The sequence below is a fragment of the Kogia breviceps genome, chromosome 12 (assembly GCF_026419965.1).
Source record: "Kogia breviceps isolate mKogBre1 chromosome 12, mKogBre1 haplotype 1, whole genome shotgun sequence".
Classification (NCBI taxonomy): Eukaryota; Metazoa; Chordata; class Mammalia; order Artiodactyla; family Physeteridae; genus Kogia; species Kogia breviceps.
The window spans coordinates 1,423,176-1,433,632 of record NC_081321.1 but is presented as its reverse complement, the minus strand read 5'-3'; the positions used below and the strand labels follow the sequence as shown (position 1 = coordinate 1,433,632).

Sequence of the window (10,457 nt, the reverse complement as noted above, 5' to 3'; positions counted from 1 at the left end):
GTGGGAAAAGGGAAAGTGAGCTTACATGTGCGATCTCGTCCTGGGTGCTTAGATAATCCATTGCCCGGACCCTCCAGAGAAAGGTCTTGGGACAAAGCAGCTCCCACCTGCTTCCCACACAGAGGAAGTCAGCTCTTCATCTCTGAGCCCTTTGAAAGGGGGCTCAGCCTTTGGTCTGAACAAACTGGGCCTGTCACTTTTAAAGTGGTTCATTCCAGTAAAGGATGGAGAATTTGTTTTCAAAACAGACCACTGTGGTGCTGACCTAGAAAGGCGCAGCGAAGCCTGCGGTGTGGGTCTGACCGCACCGGGCACGGCCTCCCCCCACCGCCAGCCACAGTGCACGGCCACCTTTTCACAGTAGGTGCTGCAACTGAGATTTCTGTTTTATTTATATAACAATCAACTAAAGGAATACATATTTCAGAAATTAGCCACTTGCTACCACAAATACACGAGAAGAATTTTCAGTGGTATTCATTTCTCCCCAGCCGGAGAAGCCACCCTAAACGTGTCATTCAGATCGGAGACGCGCCGCGGGTTTTAAAGGTCGCCCGCGGTCTGGGAGACGGCGGATTTTGTTCCGCTCTGAGTGTGTGCCGCCGACGTGAGCGTCACCGACGCGGGGCAACAGGGCCGTGCGTCTCCCCTTGCCCCGCACTCCCCGCAAGAGGCCTGGAACGCTGCCCACGCAGTGACGGGCCTCAGGGACTCTGCGGTCCGCCAGGGCGTCAGGCGCTATAGGAGGCGAAGAGGCGGAGGGAGGCGTCCCTTCCTGACTCAGAGGGACCCGCAGCCCCGCACCCCGGCCTCAGGGAGCCCGACCAGGTGGGCCCCTCCTCGAAGGGAAGGCGCCCTTCTGCGGCGGGCGGAGGGGAGGCGCTCCCCGCAGGCCCTTGCCTGGTTTCGCGCCTACCCCAGTTCTGAGCTTCCAGTTCGCGTCTGGGCATCAGAAGCTGGGAGGAAACCTCCTTCCCCGCCCCCTCTGTGACCCCTAGAAGGAGAACGAGGCCCGGCTCCTGTGTGCGCCTCTAGAGATCCTCCTTTTATGGTCCAAGAATAAACAGGGCTATGGAGACACTAAGCTCACTTTATCTCCATGCGCAGCAGGGACTAATTCCGGGCCGACTCAACCCGGGGGAGGGCGGGGGCGGGTGGGGAGCACAGGCCCTGGTCTCTGTGAACACGAGTTGTCAGTGGGCTCCAGGACCTCAAGAATCCTGCTGTCGAGCCGGCACTCCACTGCCTCCCCACAGAGGCTAAGGACCAGCCTTAAAATCTTCTGTGACCTTCCTCTCAGCACGTTTTGCTGAAAAGGATGAAACGTTCCTTTGGTAGCAGGCTGGCTTCTGCCGGAAGGAGCGGACAGAGGCGGTGTTGCTGGAAATCTGGGCCATTTGTGGGCCCCTAAACAACTCCCCCCTGGAAAGTGGCGAGAAATACCTTTAGAGATCCTTTCCCTTGAAGGCCCAACGGATGTTTACAAAGGTTTACTTTGGAGGAGGCGGGCGCGGTGCGTCGGGGGTCACGGGCTGACACTGCCACCTGGTGGTCCGCACGTTCTCCGAGTTCCAGAAATAACCGGGGCTGCTCGAAAGAAAGGAGCCATGTTCCCAGAACAGCCCTTCCCACAGAGAGATAACTCATCTAAAAATGGCCCAGTACATGTAAGAAGAAAATCATTTTAGCTGGGTATTTACCGTGTGATATGAGCAAAGGACTTTTCCTACCCACTCAATTCTTGGTACCAGGTGCACTGAAGAATGTAATGAAAAAAACGCGTGACTGAAAAAAGCCTGAAGCGTTTTACTGCATATAATACATACTTTTTAAAAAAGGCAGAAACATTTAGGGAAACAACATTTGACATGAAAGAACCTTGAGCCGAGGGCCTTGGAGATCAGTCTTAAAATGTTTTGCTTTCACAGAGTCTTTTTCATGGCCGCCTGTGTCATGCTGAAGAGATAAGCTTCGTAGATTATATTTAAGAAGTTGTCGTCATTCTGGAAAACAAAAATCAAAAGCCCCAGGGGGATGTGATTTGGTTGGCAGAAACGAGAGGTTTTCTCCGTCTCGGGGCTGAACTGGCACCTTGATCCCAAGATGCTCCCTCTCCACCTGTGCACGCTCACGCGGCTACTTTCTAAGCTGAACGGTCAGCGGGCCAGGCCAGAAGGGTCAGCTGCCGGCCCTCGGTGGCCAGCCCGGGACACAGCAGGTGCTCGAGGCCTGCAGCTCAGGCGGGCACCAGCCTCGGGGCAGCCCGGAGCGGGCCGGCTCCTGAGAAGCCTGGCCTCCTGCGTGGAGAGACCTGGGACCCCAGGGAGGCTGCACGGGGAGGACATAAACCCAGCTCAGTCCTCTGAGCCTGGCTGCGCGGTCACTGGTGGCTCTGAGAGGCCCCCGAGTCGCCCACAAGGGGTGCCTTCGTTGTTGGGCCTAAGTTAAGACTTCACTGGCAACGTGCTTGGCTGGTACCCTGCCCGAGCCAGTGCATCTCCGCCCCCTGCACCACCCCGTTAGCTACGGAAAGCTCTGGCCTTGGCGAGCCGGCAGCGGTGAGATTGCGGGCTCTGGGCCCCTCCTGCCACTCTCGGGGCCGAGGGAGCCACCGTCCCCCGTCGGTGCTTTTCTCGGTTTCTGATGTTGGAGACAGCTCCCTCTCACCCCGTCCCTTATCGCTCTGGCGGTTCTCCCGCGTGGCCTGGAGCCAGGCTGCCCTGGCTTTCCTGCGAAGTCTCCGAGCACGAGCCTGTGTCCTAACAGCAGGCAGAGAGCAAAGCTGAATGCCCGAGTGACTCCCAGCAGCTCACGGGGAAGGTGCCGTCTAAAGCACGGGGAACGTGACGCGCAGGCCGGGTGGTCTCTGACGAGCGAGGTCCAGGGGCTGCTCCAGACTTTAGGGGTCCCCATTACTGCACAGAGATCTTTGGAACAGTGTTATTCAATGGAATAAGCCAGAAAAAACCGTGGAACTTTTACATTGCAGTTTTTTGCTTATTGCTCACCGAAAAGGAGCTAACAGATGCCCTACCTAAGTCCTCGTGAACTTCTCACGGATGGCTTCTAGAAAAGGGGGAAAAGACCCTTCTTTATGAGTTAGTCAGGTGCGGCCGTCTCTCGTCCGTCTTTAGCAGATTGCTACTCTGCTTTCACACTCAGATGCTGATTTCTGGCCCCATTCCATTCCTTCTCTCTCAACTACGTCACCTTTAAAAAACATTCCTACCGACGGCTACTACTGCCTTTTTGAGTAGGATGAGACAGAGCAGAAGTGCTGGCCACTCTCAAGGCCACCTGACACTCAAGCAAAGCACCACAAAACCCTCACGGCCTGTCTGCGGAAAAGGCACCTCAGTACGTGAGCTGAGGTGCCTGCGGTCCGTCTGGGTGAGCGCGCCGCACTTGGCGGGGCCTGTCTCGCGTCGGGGGTGGGCTTTGCCGCCCCCCGGCCCCGTCGTGCGGTGGGAAGGGGCGCGGCAGCCGGGCTGCGGCCCCAGCTCTGCTCTGTGCTGGCTGGTGGCCTCGGGCCAGTCCCTCAGCCCCGGCGTCCTGGTCTCTAACACCGTGCCCGGCCCAGAGCCCTGTACGAGTGTCACCACCCTTGTTACTTCACAGGGGCACGAGGAAGCCGTCCCAGCTCGTGCTCACTGGCAGGTCTCGAGGTCAATCTACAAAACGTGCCGCGGCCGCCCCAGCTGCCTCCTCCCCGAGCAACGGCCTGGCCGCGGGCTCAAGGCAGCCCTCCCCTCCCCTCTGGCTCCCGAGGGCCCCACGGACCTGGGACCCTCCCAGGGGCGGCGTCACCTCCTCCTCTTCTGCCGGCTGGCACTTGAGGACTTAGCCCTCCAAACCGCGACGCCCTGAGCCACGCCGAGTCTCGGAGGCGCACCCAGAAGCGCCGGTCTCGGGGTGAGCGGCTGCAGCGCCCTCTCACCCTCGGGGAGCGGGGCAGCAGGCCGCTGGGAAGGGCCGACGAGGAGGGAGGCGGCGCCCTCCTACCTGGACGAGGTGCAGCAGGGCCTCCTGGAGCTGCGGCTTGGTCAGGGCACCGCCCGGCGTCCTGGGGGGCTCCGGCGTCCGCAGGGGCAGGAGGGGGCCGCTGGGGCCGGCCGCTGGGTCCCGGCTTCCCGGGGGCAAGGGCCCACTGCCCCTCTCTGGCGGCGGGGCCCAGGGGGGCTGCGCGAACACCAGTGGCGACATGAGCGGAGCTGGGCCCGCGGCGGGCGGGGCGCGCCGGGGCGAGAGGACCTGCGGGTGGGAAACGGGCCGACGGGCGGGCGGGTGAGGGCGGGCGCGGAGGACGCAGCGGGTTCGGTGTTAACCGTCGTGGCCGCGGGCGAGGGCGGCCGGCCTCCATCCGCACGCCCCTCCCTCCGGGGCGCCTGCCCTCCTCACTGTGCCCCCCGCGGCAGGCAAGGCTCGCGCTCCGGGCAGCACCTCCTCTCTCCGGCTTCCCGTCATCGCCCGGGGACGCACGCCAGGACCCCAGCCTTTCCGCAGGGGCTGCCCGTCTGCGTCCCTGCCCGGCCGCGGCCCCGAGTTTCCGCCGTGAGGGGCCCCCCGGCCGCCGCCTGTCCCCCGGCCTGGTGCGGCGGGGCGGGCGGGCATTGGGGTCACCGTCCAGCCCGCCTCCTGACTCCCCGAGCTCGGGCCGCGGGGGCAGCCCCGGGGCAGCCCTGCAGGCGCGCGGGCGGCCCGTCCGTCTGGGCGGGGCCGCCCGCCTCTCTCGGCCTGAAACCCGGGCTCCCGATAGTGTCTGCAGCTGTGCGGGCGGCATCCGACCCGCCCGACGCCTGCAGCCGCCTCTCACTTGTCCCCAGCTCCGGTGAGAGGAAAGCGCGCTACTGTTGGCCTCCTGAGGCCCAGGGGCTCACGAGCACGGCCACAGGGCCAGCCGCGAGGAGCTGCTGGGGTTCAGAAGCGCCCTGGGCGTCGCCGTGGGCACAAAGTAGCCTGGAGGAAGGCGGGTGGTCTGCCTAACTGTCCCTGTGCGCCGTGGCGAGGAGCCGTGGCCTCGCGGGCGGTCGGAAGAGCCCCGCGGCCCTGCACCCCGGGAGCGCCGGAAGGGACCTGCCTGCAGAGGGCAAACCAAGGATTAGCCCCCATTTCCTAGGGTCCAATCTAAACCCGCAGGGGAGAGAGCGGAAGGGGAGGGGGCGAGGTGACAGTGCAGTGAGGGTGACGGCGGGGACAGCCATGCCTCCAGAGCGGCAGGAACTCAGATCTGAGATTTTCATCAGTAACAGGCAAGAACGCTCCGACCCCCAGTCCCACATACACGAAGACTGTACTCCACACCGATGGGCTTTGTTCCCCAAAGTGAGAGATTCCCGAGGCACTGTCGTGAGCTACTTGCGTAAGCTACACGACAGAAGGACCAACGTCATACGTAGGGAGAACGTCCTAATTTTTAAACCCAATGCATTTTCCGTGAAGTTGTACCAATTCAAATGGAAAGAAAAAAAAAATCCGTCAGATCTCCGGATGTTACCCACAGGCAGTGAAAAAATGGGAAAGCTTCCGGTTTTCTCACTGTTCTAAGTTATTAGTGACTATAGAGAACCATCTTCCCTGGGAGGACAGAACGTTTCTAAGGATTACAACATTTCCCCTCTCTGGCAACCGGTGTGTATGTCGCGGGCAGGGAGAGAGCCTTCTACCTCTGCTGACCCTCATTAAGCTACATGTGCTCAGACAGATAAGGAGGCTGCACCTTCCGGGGTCAGAGACCTGCGTCTCTGCTGACCTCAAGCGCCCAGGGGCTGCGGCGTCCGCAGAGGCGGGGCACGCAGTCAGCGCTCGTAGGCGCGGCCTGGATAATGAACGCACAATAATTTACTGCGGACCGAAATAACCAGACGAGGTCAGCTGTCTGGCACCCCCGGAATGATTTCAAAGGACTTCAGAGCCTAGGTTTCCGAGGTCAAGGATCTGGGTTTTCCCACGGCCACGTCAGACCTCGTCGCATGAAGGCTTAACTGTAGGAATGAAGCTTCTGAAGGGAGGAGCATCCCCCCCCCCCCCCCCCCCCGATTGCTGGGCCGAGGCCAGATTCCCTTCCAGGCCGGAGGCGAAGGCGGGACGCGATGCGCAGACGGGGCTGAGGCCCGCGTCCTGCACGGGAGCGTCCCGCCGTCCCGCGCCCTGGCAGCACCTCCCGCCGGCGGCCGCCTACCTGAAGGAGGGGAGCCTGCTGCTCCGCGCCGGGGGTCTGGTCCCTCCAGGACTCCAGGGGGTTCCGTGCCCGGGCGCTCGGGGTGGCCACGGGGAACTTGGCCGCCAGGGCGGGGCGGCCGGGCGCCGGCAACTGCTGCTCCTGCTGCACCGCCTGCAGCTTCCACAGCAGCTCCCGCGGGGAGACCTCGCTGGGCCCCGGGGGCTGACGGCCGGGCCCAGGACCGGGGGGCGCTGGCCTCGGGAGTGCCCGGGCCCCCGGCGTCTCGGCCGAGGCGGCTGGTGCCGGCGCCCCGGGGATGCTCTGGAGCTGGTCCGGCGGGTTCTGAGGCCTGGGGGCACCGTGCGCGCGGCGGGAGACCTCGGGGCCGCGGGGAGACCCTGGCCGGGCGGCGTCTCCACAGGGCCGGCTCTCGGGCAGCTCTGCCAGCGGCTGCAGGTCCGCGCTCCCGACCAGGAGCTTCTGAATGGCGGGACAGAGCTGCTTCTCGAGCGGGGGCGAGCGTCTTCGGGGTTCCTCGTAGGACAGGGAGCGGACGACCCCCTGCCGAATCGGAAGCTTCTCTTGCTGCTGCTGGTGGAGGGTCTTTGGAGGCCCCGCGGCTTCCTGACACGTAGCTTTGTCCTGCTTCCCGAAGAGAGCCGTCAAGGACAGGTGTTGGGGTTCAGGGTCTAAGGTCTGGAACAAATAACCACGTCTGAAAATGCGGCCACATGTAATTTGGTTATATGGGGGGCAGTGAAACATAACTTACCTACCTGATGATTTCTTCTGTTTACAAAGAGTCAATTAGAAAGGATGAAGAAGCTTAGTGATAATAAACTCTACACATTTGGGACCTCCTTTTTAATGTCAAAAATGTTCACAGACTTCTCTCTCCCACCCCCAAGACGGCTGTTATGTGATCAGTATCTGCTGACTGACAAACAGGCACATGATCCTTGCTGGGCCTGGGGTTCACAGGCTGGGGACCACTGTAGCACAAAGCTACAGACACTAAAAGGCAAATGATCTCTTCCACAGGAAGCCCATCTATCCCTGCAAAGTACAGGAAGACACTGAGGATATGGAGAAATGTGAGGATTTCAGAATTCCTGGTAGTGTTCCACAGAACTATAGAGATTGAGGGCTGGAAAGAAACCCAAGTCATTTAGTCTAACTTGATCCTTCCAACTACATAGCAGTAGCAATAACAACCCGTCAGATGCGTAGCACCCCAACCCCTGCCCCGCCTGCGCCGCCGCGCCTGGCAACCACCCGCTTCCTTCCCGCCCCGTGTCATCTGGCGTCTCCCTGCTGCTTTCCTGCTGGGCTAAGGAAACACGGGATTCTCCTAAAGTCAACATATTCCAGTTTCTCTCTTAAAATAAAAAATGTCCATGAAAAGCAAACTTATAACAAAAGCTAAAAGATAATTAGAAAAGGCTTATTTTTTACAAAATTCAGTATAAGACTTGCATTAGCCAGTCTTTATGTTTTTGGTGTCCACATTTTTGAAATTGATTTCAACCAATTCCCTTTAAAAAAAAACCTTTAGTGAGGAATAACCATAAGAACCAGAAGCAGCCACACTCAGTGATGGGACTTGCAGATTAGCAATTTTGCTAATGCTGTACTCTTCTGAAAAATATATATGCTCACACAGAAACTGGTGTCATGCTTATATCTTAGAGGCAAAAACAATGACAAGCCATGGGGTCTAAAGGGGGATTTGACACCAGTCCTTAGACCAGGAATCCCATATACACACACAGTGCCTGGCCCTGGACGTGGCACCACGGGGGCACGTGGGCTGTGGTTCCCTCAGGGGCCGTGGGACACCAGCTTCCCCTCCCCCCCCCCGGAAGAATACAGCCCGACGTATAACGGTCCCGTCAGCTCTGACATGATATTAGGTTGCTGTCTTTTTAGAATACATTATCCTCCAAGGAGTTCAAGTCCACAAGGGATTAGCACAGAGTAAGGGAAATGCCAAAAGGAAAAACTGCAACCCCTTTCTAGGAAGAGTAAATTATTAATAATGACAAAAATCTCTCTTTCCCGGATTGACCTTAGGGCACCTGCAGAGCATTGGCCCCACCTTGACCGTACTCCGGGAGGGCCAAGGTCCCTCAGGAGCCCCACAGGGGCCCGGGAGGAGAGCAGAGGGCTGTGCACCTGGCCGGGCCGAGGGCCGCGCTGCTGCCGGCTCCCACCGGGCTTCACCGGAATTGGCTTGATGAGATTGGGGTTGTCGTAGATGGCGGACGAGCTGCTGATCTGTTTGGGCTCAGGACAGGCTTTACACTGAAATGGAAAAAACAGCCTCGTTTCTGGTGTAAAAGAAGCTTTAATCTTTTAAAAAGAACGCATCTTCTTGCTCTTTATTTTACCTAGTTGGTACTTAAAAAAAAATAGATCTCCCTGTACAAAGGAAAATCCCTTACTCTCCTCTGATATTAGCTACGTTTGAGTGTAAGTCAAATTCAGGTCGAATTTTTCTTAGTTTGCGCAATGCCATGCCCTGAAGTGTTAGGTCGGCCTGCAGGACCTGCAGGCCCTGAGACGCCTGGATGCCTGAAAGGCCGCGGTCCCGCCTGCCCTCCCGGGATACGGTGGAGGAAGCGCCCCCTCGGGGCGTCGTCTGGACCCGCGCGCGGGACACTTCTGTGCGCGGCTGGCAGGTGACTGAGGCTGCAGCACTGAGTCCTCACAGCGACCAGCAGCCCTTTTAAGTCGACAAACCCCAAAGTCAAGCCGACCCAAACCGCTGATTTAAAAATTACTAACATCATCTTTATTTAACAACGTTAAATAAAGGCCCACGTTCCTGGGCCTCGAAGGAGCTGTAGATTCTGCAGGGCAAACAAAATAGGGAAACACTGCAAGTTGTGGGTACTGTACAAAGCGATGGCCAGGACCGGGCACCGGTACTTCTGAGTGTGCGTGAGCTCTGCGTTCAGAGGCTCGGGGAGCAGTGCATCACCCCCCCCCCCCCCCCCCCCCCCGCCTGGAGACAGAGGCTCAGCAGCCCCGCAGGGCCCCCTGTTGCAGGGGGTGCCTCGTGACGGGCGGGCAGGAGCGAGGGCAGAGCCAAGGCTGTGGCCTTTGCCGGGGTCTCTGCGCTTTAGGACTGGCGTGTGTGAATCATTTCAGGGGCTCCAGATGACAGGAGTGGCCCTGATACGACGGGAGCAGAGGACTCTCGCCCCGGGGTAGGCGGGCAGACAGCGTTGGGTCTCCCGGTCACAGGCACCCTCCTGCCTAGGCCTCTGGTATCTCCGAGAATTGGCTGGTTGGGGAGGGACAGTCTCTCCCCAGCCAGACTTTTAACAAGTCAAAACATCATAAAATAGAAACAATACAGTATGTGTGTTTGCGTATGTGTCTGTGTGTTGGGAGGAGGGAGGGAGGAGGGGGAAAACCATTTTTCTTCAGTGTTTGCATTTCTTATCTATACTGGCCACTGTTATTGCCGTTGTCACAGAACCTAAGTTCCTCGAGGGCAAAAACGGCGCCTTTAAGATGAATCTTCACTGAGCCTGACACAGTACAGTTAGTAAAGTAGAATTAAGTTACTGGGACGTTTTTTCACGGCTGTTGAAGAATCACACAAAATAAAAAGCGGATCCAGAGCTTGCCGTCACTGGCCGAAGTTGGGGAGAAAGCAACTGGGTCGGGGCCACGACAGGGCAGGCGGGTGAAACGGTGCCTTGCTCACCCTTGTTCAACAAGCCCTCGGGCGGGCAGCACTGACCCCCCTCGGGACTCGCACGGAGACGCCCGCGGGGGTGTCTGTCTCCAGTAGTGCGGCCTCCGGCCCCGCCCCCAAGGCACGTGCAGAAGCCTGGCAGGCTGTCTGCGAGGAGCCCGCGCCGCACTCGGCCCTTCTGACCGCTTCCTGGTGTCATTTAACTTGTTTTCTACCTGCCCTGTTCCCCTCCCCTGTCATTTTCCGTTAGCACGCGAGACGCAGGTTCAGGGCCAGCTCTTCCGGCAGCAACACTTCCAGGCGTGCCGCGTACTTGACGTTCAGCCGCCGCCGTGCGCGGCCGCCCGACGCGCCCGTGGTCAGCTTTCCGGCCGCCCTTCTCACCGCGCGCACATTACCGACGACCCACGCCTGACTCAGTTACTCCGCCAGGGCTTGAGCTTCCGTCACTCCGTCCACGTTTAACAGCTGGAGCTCTGTGGTGGGGAAGGCCTTTCCCGCATCGACCTGGATTATCTGGCGCCCCGGGCCAGGCAGGATAAAACGCTCAATTTTTTCCACCGACCGCCAATTTTCAGAGGAAGGGGG

General features: G+C 59.4%; 1 protein-coding gene across 4 annotated transcripts in view; it reads right to left on the bottom strand.

Annotated features, from left to right (window-relative positions):
- Positions 1-365: 365 nt before the first annotated feature.
- Positions 366-10,457, bottom strand: part of DCP1B (decapping mRNA 1B) — a 50,196-nt gene continuing 40,104 nt past the window's right edge. For 2 of the 4 annotated variants that reach the window (XR_010835720.1, XR_010835722.1), the window contains 7 exons: positions 8,336-8,464; positions 6,179-6,856; positions 4,003-4,251; positions 1,879-2,003; positions 1,701-1,756; positions 1,444-1,587; positions 366-1,349 (listed from right to left, as the gene is read on the bottom strand). Coding sequence is in view for 1 of the 4 variants with exons in the window: in XM_059081334.2 (XP_058937317.1) it covers positions 1,923-2,003; positions 4,003-4,251; positions 6,179-6,856; positions 8,336-8,464 (1,137 nt within the window). In the remaining 3 variants the exon portion in view is untranslated. Of the gene's footprint in view, positions 1,350-1,443; positions 1,588-1,700; positions 1,757-1,786; positions 2,004-4,002; positions 4,252-6,178; positions 6,857-8,335; positions 8,465-10,457 lie in introns of those variants that run through there. The other 2 variants (XR_010835721.1, XM_059081334.2) reach the window with 2 other exon arrangements.